Consider the following 18,853-nt stretch of genomic DNA (forward strand, 5'->3'; position numbering starts at 1 on the left):
AGGTTGTGGTGAGTGTGGGGTGGATCCTCAGCACCCTCCCATTCCTACCACCTCTGCAGAGAGGTAGATCACGAACAGTGTCTGTCTCCCTTCCTGTCCCTGAGCTCTGCTCTCCTCCCGTCTGGGCTCGCTGATGCCCCCTCCCCTAGCCTGCTCTCCTCCTGCCCCTCACCTCTCCGGGCTCTCAGATGCCCGCGCCCTCACCTGTTCCGGCTCCCTGCCGCCCCGCACCTTGCCATCGTCCTGCCCCTCTCAGGGCTGCAGGCGGTCACAATGGCCGGCTGGCGTCAGCGCGGGCGGGGAGCCGGGGCGCACCGCAGTCCCGCGCCCACGCCCCGGCTGCCCCAGGGCTCGAGTGCAGCGAGCGGTGTGCGGCGGCTCTGGGGCGGCGGGGCCATGGGCACGCGCGGGCCGCACGTGCTGGTGGACCCCACGCCCGCCAAGACCATCCTGGTGTACCGCAACGGGGACGCGTTCTTCGCGGGCCGGAGGTTCGTGCTGCCGCGGCGCCGCGTGGCCACCTTCGAGGCGCTGCTGGACCAGCTGACCGAGCAGGTGCAGGCGCCCTGCGGCGTGCGGCGCCTCTTCACGCCGACGCGCGGCCACCCGGTGCTCGAGCTGCAGGCGCTGCGGGCCGGCGGCAAGTACGTGGCGGCCGGCCGCGAGCCCTTCCGGAAGCTCGAGTGAGTGCGGCGCCCCTTCCGCGCGGCCCGCCGCTCTGCGCCGCGACTGGGCGAGTGGGCGCGCGCCTGTCGCCCTCTGCCTTCTGTGCGGGGTGACCGGAGAGCGCGGGAGCGCACTGTCGCCCTCCGTGCGGGGTGACCGGAGAGCGCGGGAGCGCACTGTCGCCCTTCTGTGCGGGGTCACCCGGAGAGCGCGGGAGCGCACTGTCGCCCTTCTGTGCGGGGTGACCCGGAGAGCGCGGGAGCGCACTGTCGCCCTTCGTGCGGGGTGACCGGAGAGCGCGGGAGCGCACTGTCGCCCTCCGTGCGGGGTGACCGGAGAGCGCGGGAGCGCACTGTCGCCCTTCTGTGCGGGGTGACCGGAGAGCGCGGGAGCGCACTGTTGCCCTTCGTGCGGGGTGACCGGAGAGCGCGGGAGCGCACTGTCGCCCTTCTGTGCGGGGTGACCTGGAGAGCGCGGGAGCGCACCTGTCGCCCTCTGCCTTCTGTGCGGGGTGACCGGAGAGCGCGGGAGCGCACTGTTGCCCTTCGTGCGGGGTGACCGGAGAGCGCGGGAGCGCACTGTCGCCCTTCGTGCGGGGTGACCCGGAGAGCGCGGGCGGCACACCTGTCGCCATCTGTTGGCGGTGACTAGGTGAATGCGCGCGGCGCACGGGTCCCTCTCTGCTCCGTGACCTGGTGGGCACAAGCACGGAGGCGCACTGTCGCCCCCTTCTCACGGTGACCTGGCGAGTGCAGGCGGCGTTCTGTACCGGGTAACTGGCTGGTGCGGTGGACAGCACACCTGTGCGCACAGCCCCCTCCTGCCGGCGGTGGGCAGGGCAGGCGTCCACCTGCTCTCAGCAGGTGTATTAGAGAGTGTCAGAAAGGGCGTGGGGACGAGGAGTGGGCGGGCAGTGACCATGAGGGCAGGCCTCTCCGAAAAGGTGACCTTGGCTCGAAGATCTGGAGGAAGAAAGGCAGTTAGCCATGCCGGGGAACAGTGGGGAAGTCCGTTGGAAGGCAGGAATCAGATCTGGGTCTGACTGCACTGCTTGCCCCTCTGCTGGCTTGCCCCAGACTGGTGTTCTGCCAGACCTGGCCGGGCATTCTCCTATGAACGCACTGGCTGAGGTGTGAAAGAGCATCTCCCAGCGGTGTCTCCTGCTAGACTGAGGCCTTGCAAGCGTTGTAGCCGTGACCTCCAGAATCCTGGCCCAGAAGCAATGCTGGCCTACAGCACAGACTCTGAAAGTCCGCGGAGAGCAAAGAAACACTCCCCCCCCCCCCCCCCCCCCCCCCCGTGTCTGTTGAGATCAAGACAGTCTGCGGGAGAGATGTTAGCTGTCCCGGGGAAATGCATCTGTGTGTAAATGCCAGGGTCACTGCAGAAATGGAAACTGGCCGGCCATACTCAACTGGTTAGTCATACTGGATGGTGTCCACTCAAAATGTCAGTTTGATTCTTTTTTGTTTTGCTTGAGACTGGTGTTACAATCCCGTTGAGGTCTTATTGCATATGGGGTCATACAGCACAGTTCTGTTTGTACCCATACTTTTCGTCTCAGGAGTACTCCAATCTTCTTACAAGTTCTCTGAACTTTCTTAGTAACTCTCATTATACAAATGTCTTTGCAACCCAAAATTCAAGCTTGCAGTTCTTCAACAAATGGCTGTTGTTTATCCCTTCCTGCAGCGCAGAGTCGGGGTGCTGTAGAGGCTTTGAGAGCTTTGTAGTGTATGTTTTGGGGAGATAAGAACAAATCCCCGTAAAAAAGAAAGGGGTCACTACTATGACAGATTCTGTTTAGATGCAGGACCTCTGAAAAGGCTTCTTTACAAATGCAAGGAGGAAATTGTTTCTTATCCTCCATGAATTCCTCACCTGGGGCAGCATCACCCATTTCTTGTGTCTGCCTTTAAAAGGCACATGGCCTTTGTTGTGCTGTTCCTAACGCATTTCCTTTATTGTGGAATGTGTTGTATATATAGCAGTGTATACAATTCTATGTATAGTTTAAGCAAAACTCTGTGTAAACCACCCTCTGGATCAAGAGAGAGCACGACTGGTGTTTGAAAACCTGCCACTTCCATCCCCATCCTTTTTCCACAGGTGACCACTATTTTGGCTTTTGTATCATCCTTCCATGATAATGGATCCTCAAAGGACAGATTTTTCAATGTTATGTTTGTGTACTTTATATAAATGCTATCATATTGTATACAGTTTTCTGTTGGTTGCTTTCTCACGCGCTAATAGGCTGTGAGGTTCATCCATGTCAATAGTAGGTCATTCACTTTTACTGCCATGTGGTCTTTCATTGACTAAACTACCAGTTTACTTATCTGATCATTTGATGGCTAATTTGGGTTTTTCTAAATTTTATACCGAAATAAACAATGGCCCTGTTGTAAACATTCTTTTGCCTGTCTGCTGGTGCATATGGGTAAGACTCTCTCTAGGAGGGTGCATTAGTTATCTACTGCCAGATAAACAATTACCCCAAGCTTTTTGGCTTAAAACAGCTTTATTATCTCATGGTTTCTGGGATCAGGAATTCAAGAGCAGCTTAGCTGAGTGGTTCTGGCTCAGAGACTCTCAGGAGGTTGCAGTCAGCCTGCTGGCTACCGTCATCTGAAGGCCTGACTGGGGTGGGTGCTTCCAGGCTCACTCCCGGGGCTGAGGCAGGAAGCTTCATCACTGCTGTGGGAGCCTCTCCACAGCACCAGGGAGCCGGGAGGGAGCCCGGCTGACGCTAGAGGGTGTGTTGTTACTGCTCGTTCTCTGTCATGCTGTCTTCTCTCTCTGTCTGCCGAGTTATCTTTGTGTGCTGGACATTACTTTCAAAACTTACTTGCAGAAATAATTTGAGGCCTAGGGTGATACTGTCTTTTGCCAAAGTTGACTTTTTGTGTCTTTTAGCCAGATAACCTGTCATCAACTCTTCATGATCGCCTTATTACAACTTCAGAATGTGTGATAATTTGGGCCACCCAGATGGCTTGAAGACAGGCTGGACCCCACTGGGGTCCCAGTTCACAAAGATGGGTAGTTCACAAGGAGCCCCGTTGCAGGTGTGCCCTGAGCAAGTGCTTCTGCTTGCTGGCCACAGAGCCCGTCAAAGACATGGTTCAACCTCTCAGCCATCTGTCCACAGTGGGCAGTAATCCCTGGGCTGCAGTGGCCCCAGATAGTGGGCTCACATGCTTCAATTTTCTTTATTTCCTGGATCTTGGCCTGGTAATTCCTCATTATTTTGTTAGATGTCTAATGTTTCGAGTAAATGCTTTCATTTTGTTCAATTTTTTTTTTTAAGATTTTTTTTATTGTTATGTTAATCCCCATACATTACATCATTAGTTTTAGATATAGTGTTCCATGATTCATTGTTTGTGCATAACACCCAGTGCTCCATGCAGAACGTGCCCTCCTCAATACCCATCACCTGGCTAACCCATCCTCCCACCCCCATCCCCTCTAGAACCCTCAGTTTGTTTTTCAGAGTCCATCGTCTCTCATGGTTCTTCTCCCCCTCCGATTTCCCCCCCTTCATTCTTCCCCTCCTGCTATCTTCTTCTTTTTTTTTTTTCTAAACATATATTGCATTATTTGTTTCAGAGGTACAGATCTGAGATTCAACAGTCTTGCACAATTCACAAGGCTTACCAGAGCACATACTCTCCCCAGTGTCTATCACCCAGTCACCCCATCCTCCCACCCCACCCCCAACTCCAGCAACCCTCAGTTTGTTTCCTGAGATTAAGAATTCCTCATATCAGTGAGGTCATATGATATATGTCTTTCTCTGACTGACTTATTTCGCTCAGCATAATACCCTCCAGTTCCATCCACGTCGTTGCAAATGGCAAGATCTCATTCCTTTTGATGGCTGCGTAATATTCCATTGTGTATATATGCCACCTCTTCTTTATCCATTCATCTGTCGATGGACATCTTGGCTCTTTCCACAGTTTGGCTATGTGGACATTGCTGCTATAAACATCGGGGTGCACGTACCCTTTCGGATCCCTACTTTTGTATCTTTGGGGTAAATACCCAGTAGTGCAATTGCTGGATCGTATGGTAGCTCTATTTTCAACTTTTTGAGGAACCTCCATACTGTTTTCCAGAGTGGCTGCACCAGCTTGCATTCCCACCAACAGTGTAGGAGGGTACCCCTTTCTCTGCATCCCTGCCAACATCTGTCATTTCCTGACTTGTTAATTTTAGCCATTCTGACTGCTGTGAGGTGGTATCTCATTGAAGTTTTGATTTGGATTTCCCTGATCCTGAGCGATATTGAGCTCTTTTTCATGTGTCTGTTGGCCATCTGGATGTCTTCTTTGGAAAAATGTCTGTTCATGTCTTCTGCCCATTTCTTGATTGGATTCTTTGTTCTTTGGGTGTTGAGTTTGATAAGTTCTTTATAGATTTTGGATACTAGCCCTTTATCTGATATGTCATTTGCAAATATCTTCTCCCATTCTGTCGGTTGTCTTTTGGTTTTGTTGATTGTTTGCTTTGCTTTGCAAAAGCTTTTTATCTTGATGAAGTCCCAATAGTTCATTTTTGCCCTTGCTTCCCTTGCCTTTGGTGATGTTTCTAGGAAGAAGTTGCTGCGGCTGAGGTCGACAAGGTTGCTGCCTGTGTTCTCCTTTAGGATTTTGATGGACTCCTGTCTCACATTGAGGTCTTTCAACCATTTTGAGTCTATTTTTGTGTGTGGTGTAAGGAAATGGTCCAGTTTCATTCTTCTGCATGTGGCTGCCCAATTTTCCCAACACCATTTGTTGAAGAGACTGTCTTTTTTCCATTGGACATTCTTTCCTGCTTTGTCGAAGATTAGTTGACCATAGAGTTGAGGGTCCATTTCTGGGCTCTCTATTCTGTTCCATTGATCTATGTGTCTGTTTTTGTGCCAGTACCATACTGTCTTGATGACAAGAGCTTTGTAATAGAGCTTGAAGTCCGGAATTGTGATGCCACCAGCTTTGCTTTTCTTTTTCAACATTCCTCTGGCTATGTGGGGTCTTTTCTGGTTCCATACAAATTTTAGGATGATTTGTTCCATTTCTTTGAAAAAAGTGGATGGTATTTTGATGGGGATTGCATTGAATGTGTAGATTGCTCTAGGTAGCATTGACATCTTCACAATATTTGTTCTTCCAATCCATGAGCATGCAGCGTTTTTCCATTTCTTTGTGTCTTCCTCAATTTCTTTCATGAGTGTTTTATAGTTTTCTGAGTACAGATCCTTTGCATCTTTGGTTAGATTTATTCCTAGGTATCTTATGGTTTTGGGTGCAATTGTAAATGGGATCGACTCCTTAATTTCTCTTTCTTCTGTCTTGTTGTTGGTGGATAGGAATGCCACTGATTTCTGTGCATTGATTTTATATCCTGCTACTTTACTGAATTCCTGTATGAGTTCTAGCAGTTTTGGGGTGGAGTCTTTTGGGTTTTCCACATAAAGTATCATATCATCTGCAAAGAGTGAGAGTTTGACTTCTTCTTTGCCAATTTGGATGCCTTTTATTTCTTTTTGTTGTCTGATTGCTGTGGCTAGGACTTCTAATACTACGTTGAATAGCAGTGGTGATAGTGGACATCCCTGCCGCGTTCCTGACCTTAGGGGGAAAGCTCTCAGTTTTTCCCCATTGAGAATGATATTCGCTGTAGGTTTTTCATAGATGGCTTTTATGATATTGAGGTATGTGCCCTCTATGCCTATACTCTGAAGAGTTTTGATCAAGAAAGGATGCTGTACTTTGTCAAATGCTTTTCCTTCATGTATTGAGAGGATCATATGATTCTTGTTCTTTCTTTTGTTAATGTATTGTATCACGTTGATTGATTTGCGGATGTTGAACCAACCTTGCAGCCCAGGGATAAATCCCACTTGGTCGTGGTGAATAATCCTTTTAATGTACTGTTGGATCCTATTGGCTAGTATTTTGGTGAGAATTTTTGCATCCATGTTCATCAGGGATATTGGTCTGTAGTTCTCCTTTTTGATGGGGTCTTTGTCTGGTTTTGGGATCAAGGTAATGGTGGCCTCATAAAATGAGTTTGGAAGTTTTCCTTCCATTTCTATTTTTTGGAACAGTTTCAGAAGAATTGGTATTAATTCTTCTTGAAATGTTTGGTAGAATTCCCCTGGGAAGCCATCTGGCCCTGGGCTTTTGTTTTTTGGGAGATTTTTGATGACTGCTTCTATTTCCTTAGTGGTTATAGGTCTGTTCAGGTTTTCTATTTCTTCCTGGTTCAGTTTCGGTAGTTGATACATCTCTAGGAATGCATCCATTTCTTCCAGGTTATCTAATTTGCTGGCATAGAGTTGCTCATAATATGTTCTTATAATTGTTTGTATTTCTTTGGGGTTGGTTGTGATCTCTCCTCTTTCATTCATGATTTTGTTGATTTGGGTCATTTCTCTTCTCTTTTTGATAAGTCTGGCCAGGGGTTTATCAATCTTGTTAATTCTTTCAAAGAACCAGCTCCTAGTTTCGTTGATCTGTTCTACTGTTCTTTTGGTTTCTATTTCATTGATTTCTGCTCTGATCTTTATTATTTCTCTTCTCCTGCTGGGTTTAGGCTTTATTTGCTGTTCTTTCTCCAGCTCCTTTAGGTGTAGGGTTAGGTTGTGTACTTGAGACCTTTCTTGTTTCTTGAGAAATGCTTGTATTGCTATATACTTTCCTCTTAGGACTGCCTTTGCTGTATCCCAAAGATTTTGAACAGTTGTGTTTTCATTTTCATTGGTTTCCATGAATTTTTTTAATTCTTCTTTAATTTCCTGGTTGACCCATTCATTCTTTAGTAGGATGCTCTTTAGCCTCCATGTATTTGAGTTCTTTCCAACTTTCCTCTTGTGATTGAGTTCTAATTTCAAAGCATTGTGGTCTGAAAATAGGCAGGGAATGATCCCAATCTTTTGGTACCAGTTGAGACCTGATTTATGACCTAGGATGTGATCTATTCTGGAGAATGTTCCATGGGCACTAGAGAAGAATGTGTATTTCATTGATTTGGGATGGAATGTTCTGAATATGTCTGTGAAGTCCATTTGGTCCAGTGTGTCATTTAAAGTCTTTATTTCCTTGTTGATCTTTTGCTTAGACGATCTGTCCATTTCAGTGAGGGGGGTGTTAAAGTCCCCCACTAGTATTGTATTGTTGTTGATGTGTTTCTTTGCTTTTGTTATTAATTGGCTTATATAATTGGCTGCTCCCATGTTAGGGGCATAGATATTTACAATTGTTAGATCTTCTTGTTGGATAGACCCTTTAAGTAGGATATAGTGTCCTTCCTCATCTCTTATTACAGTCTTTGGTTTAAAATCTAATTTGTCTGATATAAGGATTGCCACCCCAGCTTTCTTTTGGTGTCCATTAGCATGGTAAATGGTTTTCCACCCCCTCACTTTCAATCTGGGGATGTCTTTGGGTCTTAAATGAGTCTCTTGCAGACAGCATATTGATGGGTCTTGTCTTTATATCCAATCTGATAGCCTGTGTATTTTGATTGGGGCATTTAGCCCATTTATATTCAGAGTAACTATTGAAAGATAGGAATTTAGTGCCATTGTATTGCCTGTAAGGTGACTGTTACTGTATATTGTCTGTGTTCCTTTCTGGTCTATGTTGCTTTTAGGCTCTCTCTTTGCTTAGAGGACCCCTTTCAATATTTCTTGTAGGGCTGGTTTCCTGTTTGCAAATTCCTTTAGTTTTTGTTTGTCTTGGAAGCTTTTTATCTCTCCTTCAATTTTCAATGACAGCCTAGCTGGATATAGTATTCTTGGCTGCATATTTTTCTCATTTAGTGCTCTGAATATATCCTGCCAGTCCTTTCTGGCCTGCCAGGTCTCTGTGGATAGGTCTGTTGCCAATCTAATGTTTCTACCACTGTAGGTTACATATCTCTTGTCCCGAGCTGCTTTCAGGATTTTCTCTTTGTCTCTGAGACTCGTAAGTTTTACTATTAGATGTCGGGGTGTTGACCTATTTTTATTGATTTTGAGAGGGGTTCTCTGTGCTTCCTGGATTTTGATGCCTGTTTCCTTCCCCAAATTAGGGAAGTTCTCTGCTCTAATTTGCTCCATTATACCTCCTGCCCCTCTCTCTCTTTCTTCTTCTTCTGGGATCCCAATTATTCTAATGTTGTTTCGTCTTATGGTATCGCTTATCTCTCGAATTCTGCCCTCGTGATCCAGTAGTTGTTTATCTCTCTTTTTCTCAGCTTCTTTATTTTCCATCATTTGGTCTTCTATATCACTGATTCTTTCTTCTGCCTCATTTATCCCAGCAGTTAGCACCCCCATATTTGATTGCACCTCATTAATAGCCTTTTTGATTTCTACTTGGTTAGATTTTAGTTCTTTTACTTCTCCAGAAAGGGTTTCTCTAATAACTTCCATGCTTTTTTCAAGCCCAGCTAGTATCTTTAAAGTGATGATTCTGAACTCTAGATCTGACATCGTACTAATGTCCGTATTGAGTAGGTCCCTGGCAGTCGGTACTACCTCTTGTTCTTTTTGTTGAAGTGATTTTTTCCGTCTTGTCATTTTGTGCAGAGGAGAATAGATTAATGAGAGAACAAAATGCTAACAGGGTAACAACGTTCCCAGAAAATATACTCTAAACAAATCAGAAAAGACCTGAAGCAGTGGGAAAAGAAAGGGAAAGAGAGAAAAAAGAAAAAGAAAAAAAAAAAGGAAAAGAAAAAGATAAAGATAAAAACAAACAAAAACAGAAAAAAACAACAAAAAAAACCAGAATGTGATCAAATATGATCAAGCTGGTATATAGATCAGTGCCACACACTAGATTTTGGGTGTATTTGGTCTCTTAGAAGAAAGTGCCTCCCAAAATTTTAAAGAAAGAAAAACTTATATATGTACAAAAATAAGGGTTGATATGATGAAGGGATGGAATATGACTGTAAAGATGGAAATTATAACAAATTTTATAAAAGGAATTGATAAGAAGTTGTTTGAAAAAAGAAAGAAGAGGATTTTAAAAAAAAGAGAAAAAAAAAAAAGGGAGAGAATTTGATCAGGCAGGGGATTAGAAAAAAACCATACAATAGAGATTTAGGGTATATTTTGATCTGTTAGAAGAAACTATCTCAAAATTTTAAAGAGAGAACAACTTATATATATATGCCAAAAATACGGGTAACTACTATGAAGGGATAGAATATGACTCTAAAAATGAAAAATAAAAATGAAAACTAAAAATGTTTTTTTTAAAAAAGGGATTGATAAGATGTTGTTTGAAAAAGGGAAAAAGAAAAATTCAAAAAAAAAAAGACAGTTCAAAAAAAAAAATTAACTTTGAAAGACTAAAGAATCATGGTAAAAAAGCCATGAATTCTCTGTGCAGTATTCCCCTAGCGCTGGAGTTCTGCCGTTCTCACTGATCGGTAAACTTGGTCTTGGCTGGCTGTTCTCGCTGATCTTCTGGGGGAGGGGCCTGTTGCCGTGGTTCCCAAATGTCTCTGCCGGAGGCGGAATCGCCCCGCCCTTGCCGGTCCGGCTAAGTCATCTGCTCGGGTTTGCTCTCCGGAGCTTTTGTTCCCTGCAAGCTCTCCGTACAGCTTTGGAGGCGGAGAGTGAAAATGGCAGCCTCCCAGTCTCCGCCCCGGCGGAGCCGAGAACTCGGGGTCCCGCTCCTCAGTGCGCCCCCAGAGAAAAGCCGTCAGTCACTCCCGTCTCCCCGGTCTCCGGCCACACTCCGTGCTCACCCGGCCTGTGACCGAGCGTTTCTATCTGGCACCCGACCCCGGGTGGAGTCTCCAAACCCAGCAGATCCCCGCGGTGCGCTCCCGCACCTCTCCTCCCGGGGGAAGAAGGTGAGTGTCCCCGGATCTGCCGCTTGTTGGGTCCCTGCTGGAGGAGCAGTGGTCCGACTGTGCCGCGGATCACGGTCTATGACAACCCCGAGCTGAGAGCCCGCGCCTGGGCTCCGTCTCTGCAGCCGGCTTCCCCGCTCCGATCCCTGGGAGCTCTGCCGCACTCAGGCACCCCCGGTCTTTCTGTGACCCCGAGGGTCCTGAGACCACACTGTCCCGCGAGGGTTCCACCCCCCACTTCGCCACCAGAGTGACGTCCCTCAGCGGAGCAGACTCTAAAAGTTCCGATTTTGTGCTCCGGCTCTATCACTTGCCAGAAGCGGCCAACGGAGGCCCCTCCCCCGCCGTCTATCCTCCCGAATATCGCCTCGGATTCACTTCTCCGCACGTCCTACCTTCCAGAAAGTGGTCGCTTTTCTGTTCAGAGAGTTGTTGCTATTCTTTTCTTCGATCTCCTGTTGAGTTTGTAGGTGTTCAGAATGGTTTGATCCCTATCCAGCTGAATTCCTGAGAGGAGACGAAATCCAGGTCTCCTGCTCCTCCGCCAGCTTGCTCCTTGATGTTCATTTCGTTCAATGGTATTAGTTTTTAGTGGATGGGTTTATCAGAGTTACTTAGTCCATGGTCCCCAGGGATGGAAACCTTCTCTCCCTCGTTCTTCACGTATATTTTTATAGATGTATGATTCTGTGAATGACAGTGTCCTTCAGTCCACAGAAGATGCTTCTCTTTTTCTTTATTTGGGGAAGATTTTATTTTTTTATTTATTTGAGAGAGAGAGAGAGAGAGAGAGAAAGAGAGAGAACGAGTTGGGGGAGGGGCAGAGGGGGAGAGAGAATCTCAAGCAGACTCCTTGCTGAGCACAGAGCCCAAGGTGGGGCTTGATCTCATGACCCTGAGATCGTAATCGGAGCAGAAACCAAGAGTTGCACACTTAACCGACTGTGCCACCCGGTTCCCTGGAAGGTGTTTTTCTACTGTCTTTTAACTTCGTGGTTGCTGATTAGAAATCAGTTATCATAATTTACTTATTTGAAAGTAATATTTTATCTTTTCTGGCTATTTAAAATATATTTTCTTTAACCCCCGTGTACTGTGGTTTAAGTGATACGCCCAAGGAGCTGATAGATTGAACTCCCAGGAGTCTGGTGTGGTAACTTTCAACAGCCATGTGTCTTCAGAGGATGGCTCTGTCTTACACTTTCTGTGTCTTCTGCCTCGGAGTCGATGTGGGTTGGCCTTCCTCACTGACGCTAACCTCCGGGAGACCTCCTCTCTGTCCCGAATTTCTCTTTTATCTTTGTGCTGTCCTTTAGGTACTTTGTACACAAGGATCTTTTGGCTAATTTTTCTGCTGTGTATAAGACACTATCAAACCAATTCACTGAGTCTTAAATTTAAATTATTTAATATCTCATTTCTAAAAATTCTCCCTGGTTCTTTTTCAAATCATGTGTGTCGTTCTTTAGAGTTTCTTGGTCCTGCATGGACTTTCAGGCTTGCTTTTATTGAAATATTGGCCTTCTGCATCTGCAATGCCCGTGTTGGAAAACTGTTTCTGTTTCCTGTTATTTTATTTTATTTTTTTAAAAGATTTTATTTATTTACTTCACAGAGACACAGTGAGAGAGGGAACACAAGCAGGGGGAGTGGGAGAGGGAGAAGCAGGCTTCCCGCGGAGCAGGGAGCCCGATGCGGGGCTTGATCCCAGGACCCTGGGACCATGACCTGAGCAGAAGGCAGACGCTTAATGACTGAGCTACCCAGGCGCCCTGTTTCCTGTTATTTTAGTTGTTTTCTCCCGATTGAGAGAATAATCTCCTCCTTAGTTTACTTTAGTCTGTCAGTGACTCCTTTTATATGGATTTTAGTTGAGGAAGTTCATCCAGGGCTGAGGTAAAGGTGAGATTCTTGGGAGGGGTTGCTGTGTTCATCTTCTGCATGCTGCTCCCCCAAAGACATTCCGAATTCAGTTAGTAATGTGAGATTTGGGGGCCCACCCAGATAGCATAATTTTGTGAGCAAGCTGGCTTGTGATCTGAATTCTTAATTGCATCTGTGAAGATGCAAATTTAACATCCTTTTGTTTTTGAAGGAAAATCTTAATCCATAGACATCTGAGTTGCCAAGAGGTATTGGATTAATGCCATGACATTTTAGAGTTAAGTTCGTTACAATGTTGATGCTGTTGTGTGTGAGGACTCACTGACAAGAACATATTCCTTTATAGATGTCTGATTTTGTGATGATTGTTTTCAGGCTTGATTATATGCTATGTTATATATCACTGTAACCGTGATGTAAACGGAATTATTGTGTCCTCCCGAAATTCCTATGTTGAAACCTAATCCCCAGTGTGGGTGTTAGGAGGTGGGGCTTTGGGGAGGTGAATCGGTCATGAATGGGATTAGTGTCCTTGTAAAAGGGACCCCGGAGAGCTCGGTGTCCTTGCTGCCACGTGAGGACACTCGAGAAGGACCATGGACCAGAAGGGCCCTCGCCAGAACCCAAGCACAGTGGCACCCTCATCCCAGACTCCCAGCCTCCAGAACTGTGAGAAATATACGTCTGTTGTTGACTCCACTCGCTCTGGGTGTCTTTGTGGACTTAGACACTATGTATGCTGAATTCTGATTTCCTGCAGGAGCCAGTATTCAGGTAGGAGAATATGTTGCTACTAAAATTGACTTTAAAATCCTTTTCAGTGTATGTATAATGAAAAGTATTTAATCTCCCCCCCAAACATTTCCTTGTAAAATCAGCATGTGTTTTATTTGTGAGCTGATGAGGAAGGAAGCTCGGAAGCACGGGCCAACATGCCTGAACATGCTTGGTACATGCTCCTCTTTCCTCTGACCTGCGGGTTGAGACATTTTCTAATAGACCCTGTTAGACCCTTGATTTGGTAGGGAAACTGTCATCGTTTATTTGAAATGGTTTGGACACACGGCCGAAATACTGAGACTTTGAGGCGTTTCTCTTCTCAGATCTCTTCATGTTTGTTAGCGTTTTCCGTGAGGGGGGCCGCATGGTCCTTCCTGTTCACCGGCGGGGAGTGGGGAATGGGGAGGGCCGATGGGGTTCCCGCGTGTCCTCGATTCTCTGGAATTATCCGTGTACCTTCAGTGATGTACATAGATGGGTGCTGTTTGCATGGGAAGTTCATCACGGAGAGACATTTAAATTTCATTTTCTTCACTACTTTTTAGATCAATGAAGTATGAAATCGGAATCCAGACTTTGGTGAATAAAGCTCTGACAAATATGTTGGCTTGATTTCTGCTGGTACCAGTAAGCACTTGTTGGAATGTATATTCTGTAATTACTGAGCCATTGAGCAGTTAAAATTAATTTTCTCCAGCAAATAATCTTCTAATTGTGCCACCAGCAAATGAAATTTGCAGTGAAACCTGATGACGTATTAGCCGTCCTGGGGCTCTTCTCATAATAATGGCTGCAAAACAGTCCATTGGAAAGACAAACACCAGCAAGTCTATATAGAATCCAATCATTATTCAAATCCTACATTTTCTGGAATGAATGAATTAGAGATGAAGAACATAAGTTTTTCTTCTATAAAACAAAATATTATAGGCTAGTAATTACTTTAAAAAAATGTCCAGTAAAACCTAGAATTCATGATTTCTTTTGTGGAGAAAGCTATATTCACAAAAGAATGTAAATCAGGATATTGTGTGTGTGTGTGTGTGTGCACATGCGTGCGTGTTCACACGTTTGGGGGAGACCCCAAAGAATTTGGATTGTACCAGGAATTTCTCCTGTTTGCCTTATGAGTTTGTTGTTGATTTATGAAATGAAAGAGCTTTAAATCACTCTATCATAGTTCTCCTGCACCCAACCTTTACTTCTGTCTCCTTGCCACCTCTTTGTATCCTGAGGAGAGTGGGTATCAGGAGAAGGAGGCAGCCAGAGTCTCAGGAATGTGGTCTCAGGGACAGAAGGCCTGGGTTGAACTGAATCCTGGCTTTTCCTATCTCAGTAGCATTTAGCCAATTAAATGACCTTGCTGAAGATCCATGTCCTCACCAATAAAATGGGGTTAGTTCCTACCCAATGTGGTGCTGTAAGAACTTTAAAATGCCTGGCTTGATTCGAACGGGAAGCTTCTTCCTTTCCTTTGCTCTCTGGAAGCAGCTCAGAATGACGTTGCTCGTTAACATCCAGTCTCTGCTCAAATGCCTACTCCCCTCTCTCCGCCTCAAGGAAACCCACACCCCACCAAGCCCTTCTCCAAGCACTGGCCTGAAGACTCCAGTTCACTGCATCTCTGAGGAATTACTTGTTCTCTCTCTCTCTTGTATTTGTGTGTTTGGAATGCAGCATTGAAACAATAAATAGCATTTTGTGTTTTTGTAGGATCATTTTATGCCTTAGTTTTTCTGCATTTATTTTTACTTTTTAAAAAAAGATTTATTTATTTTAGAGACAGACAGAGAGAGAGTATGAGCGGGAGGGGCAGGGGCAGAGAGAATCCCAAGCAGAATCTGTGCCGAGCATGGAGCCCTATGTGGGGCTTGATCCCATGACCCTGAGATCATGACCCAAGCCAAAACCAATTGTTGGATGCCCAACCAACTGTGCCACCCAGGTGCCCCATGCATTTATTTTTACTTTTTTTTCCCACTTAATGATAGAATAAGTTGTCTCATCTGGGGATTACTGTTCATAATCAAACATGGAATTTGGGGGGTTAAAACTGGAAGAAGAGCTCATACAAGGGCCACAAGCAGAGGTGGTGAGCCGGAGATCTGAGTGCGCCATGTTTAGTTTGGGTCACACAGTTTTCAAAGATGTGAATTGGCTGGGACATTTTGTAACAAGGAGGTTCATGTAATAGTATGACATTTGAGTTTTATTGAAAAAAGAAATAGAAGATTTGAATTGTTCAAAAGGACGGAGTTTTTAGTTGCCTGCATTTCCATGTGAGACCAGTGCCCTGGAGAAATGAGCACTGCTCACCTCAGGCGGGAAGTGGGCTCAAGCTTGCCACAGTCCCCACCATTCCCTAATGATGCCCTGGGCAAGCATCGTCATTACTTGCCTGGCCTCTGTAGGCATCTGGCTTGTGACTCCTGACTCTACTGAATACTTCTTAATTCCTTTTTCCTTCCAGCTGCCAACTCCTAGTCAATCCTTCTCTGAATATTGCTAAAACTGTCAACAACAACAACAGTCTCAAATACATATATTTTTTTTAAATCAGGAAGAAACTTTAAAAGATATAAAATTAAGGTATTTATTATCATGAAAAAAATATCTGTTCTATTTTTGAGGCATATGGAGGGCTCTCTGAAAGCCCCCAAGTGTCCAAAGTTGTACTAGTGGGGCTTACATATGTGTTATTCTGGTGACATTTCTCGGTGTTCAGTTTTGGCAGAATGGAGACAGTGATGTAATTCTGTGTGACAGGAGAGGATGGTGCAGGTGATGAGGAGCTGGATAGGGAGGGACTCTGCTCTGACTCTGGCCAGTTTGCAGGACTCTGAGTGAGCTCACTCCTGGGCCCTCTGATGACCTGGTAAATAAGGAGGTTGAATTAGATGACTGATACAGTCCCTTTTGGATTAATAAGGTTATAGGAGGGAAAGAGTGTCACTCAGGAGGCAGTTTCCCATGGCTGTTGCCAATGGCAGCCACAGGGGCATTGTCCTGCGGTGACCTTGCCGTTGACCTTGCCATTGGGTGTCCATGTCCCATGTGCTGCTCTTGACTCTAGTTTAAGTTGTTGTGGAGTCGCTTATGGGAATGCCAAAAAGGAGTCCTCTCTGAAGAGGCTCTGATCTTCCACCTCAATATTTACCTTCTAATTAGGTTTTTCTTTCTTCTTTTGCAGTTATATTCATATAGCTCCCAGAAAACCTGCAAAGATGAGAAGTTTGAAGGAAGTAAGTGTTCACTGCTAATTACTAAAGATGGGATAAATTGGGTGATCCGGGAAAACTTCAAATGTCAGTATTGAATGATGTCGCTTTTACAAAATCCGCATTCTGTAGGCAATGCCTACAGACGTATGGGCTCTTGAAGCCCGAATCCACTGTGCAAGCTTGTCACACTTGTCAAAGCACTTAAGCAACTAACATGATGGGAGTCAGTAAAAATACTCTAAGACCATGGTTAGGAAGATCGTCATCTTCGAGACACACTGTGCAATTATTTATTGAAACTTTTCGCTTTTCTTTTGTTTTTGGGGATTTGGACAGACGGTGTCAGGAAAAGCTATTTTAAGTTATATAATGTTGAAGCTAATTATAATGCTAAATTTAAAGATTTGCCCCAAGTTCTCAACATTTTTGTGCTTGACAGACATTTGAGAGGTCTAGAGGGTGGAGCCTTCCATCACTCTGTTCACATCACCTGATTCTTAGCAAAAAAAAAAAAAAAATCAATTTAATAAGTATAAAAGGGATCCATCTTTTAAAATAAGCAACAAATTGCTAGGTTTTAAGCAAGCTATGCTGTTGATATTTAGAATGTAACATGATTTTTACTTTTTTTTTTTTTAAATGGACTTGTCATTTTGTTTGGTATTTCAAAGGTGAGATTTTTGAGAGTATTTACTTCTCTAAGTGGTAGTTTTGGTATTCTTATGTTTTCTCCTCCGTGAGCTGGCATGACAACTGAATGGTGAGAGATGACTAACGTGCCAGAAAGAATCAGTGCTGGTCCTCTTCCTCCACAGTTTAAAGAAGCAGGGCTTCTGTGTGCCCTTGAACATGCAGCCCGAGTTCCAGTAAAGGACAGCCTAGGAGCTCCAGCACGGGTCTCAAGCATGAGCCTGCAGAAACATTTAGCTGTTTGCTTAGGGTCTGCATTTCAAGGCAGCGTGATGAATCAAGTTGTATTTATTACGTACCCTCCCCCCGCAAACTGTAACTTGCCAGGGGCAGTGGGCAAATCTCCAACAAGAAACAGTTCCAGCCATGACTGAATTTCAGGGCCACCGAATACAGAGTGTGGAGATGGTGTGTGATTATTCTTAACACCTGGGTACCTGTTCCCTCTCTGCAGTTGGGCAGGGAGTGGGAGTGAGCAATGATTCTGAAAAGTTGCCCTCAAGCTTCAGTCTATGTGTACCCTTTGTACATTTTGGTGACTTAAAAAATACGATATGATTATCATTAGCAGTTAGCATTTTAGGACAGGCAGGAAACATGCAGATTATGTTGTCAAACCCCTTTGTTTTCTGGTTGAGGAGGCTTTGATCAGAGAGGTTAGGTGACGTGCTGGGTGTGAAGTCAGCACGCTAGAGTGGGGACCGCCGTGCACTCACACTGACCGGGCTGTAGTCACCCCCGAGAGTTTTGTAATTTTTCTTATGGAGTTTATGCTTTTCATCTAAAAAATCTGTTTGTACAAGGAGTCCTTATCGAGAAGGATGTCAAAAAGCTGTGCAGAAAAGCTCAATGAAGAAAATGGGTGTCATCCACAACCTTATCCCCCGGTCAGCGCTCTTTGACTTTGTCCCGTCTGTTTCCAGGTGCTGTTCTGTGCTCTAGCAGCAAGCATGCACACATGGAAACACACGCGTGTACAAGACATGTGTACGTATGTGTGTATGTGTTTGCAGAAATGGGGTCCATCAATACAGACTGTTTTCCAATCTGTTTTTTATTTACTGTATGTTGTGACCGCTTTCTCCTATGGTGACTGATCTTCTGCAACATGTTTTTAATGGCTGCAAGATATTCTGTCATGTGAACCTGTCATAATTATTTAACCCACCCCTATCAGCAGATCTTTGGGTCGTTCTGCTTTTTCATTTTTTTAGCAGTGATGTAATGGATCCCTTATAGAGACATATTTGCTCAGAGTCATGATTGTTTGTAGAGAAGTGGAATCAGAGGTACAATTGTAACTTCTTTAATATTTACGGCCAGGAAGTTTCTGAAAAGGTGTATTGCTTCCAGTGGTGCATGAGAATGCCCGTAGCTACCCTGGGGGTTGAGCGGCATAGTGTGCGTGGCTGGGCGTGCTTGATGCCCACTGCCTTGGGCCCTCTCCCTTTGTGGAAGAAGCCACTGAGAATGGATTGCTACTCTGGTTTGATATGTGCATTACTGTCTGGGTGGGAGTGTAGTATGTTCGGGGACATGTGTCTGTGCTGTAGCCAACCTTGAACGAGCCACAACCAAGAGCTTTGACTGAAAGGGAAGATTTGGTCCAAGAAATCTGTTCCCGTGAGTGGACCGTAAGTGTAGCCTGAAATTAAGATCTGTGTCCTGCTGTCCCCTATGAGGACAGAGTGCCAGAGCCCTAGGGCTGAGGTCTGGGGTCACCCTGGTGGGCACCTCTCTCTCTTGCTACCTGTACTGCTTGC

The 18,853-nt window shown here is 45.3% G+C and overlaps 1 protein-coding gene across 1 annotated transcript in view; it reads left to right on the forward strand.

Moving 5' to 3' along the window:
• Positions 1–396: 396 nt before the first annotated feature.
• DCDC2C (doublecortin domain containing 2C) overlaps positions 397–18,853 on the forward strand; it is a 62,914-nt gene continuing 44,457 nt past the window's right edge. Inside the window, exons 1-2 of the mRNA XM_036103412.2 lie at positions 397–683; positions 16,370–16,421. Coding sequence (XP_035959305.2) covers positions 397–683; positions 16,370–16,421 — 339 coding nt within the window. The remainder of the gene's footprint in view (positions 684–16,369; positions 16,422–18,853) is intronic.

Source organism: Halichoerus grypus, chromosome 10 (assembly GCF_964656455.1).
Source record: "Halichoerus grypus chromosome 10, mHalGry1.hap1.1, whole genome shotgun sequence".
Taxonomy (NCBI): Eukaryota; Metazoa; Chordata; class Mammalia; order Carnivora; family Phocidae; genus Halichoerus; species Halichoerus grypus.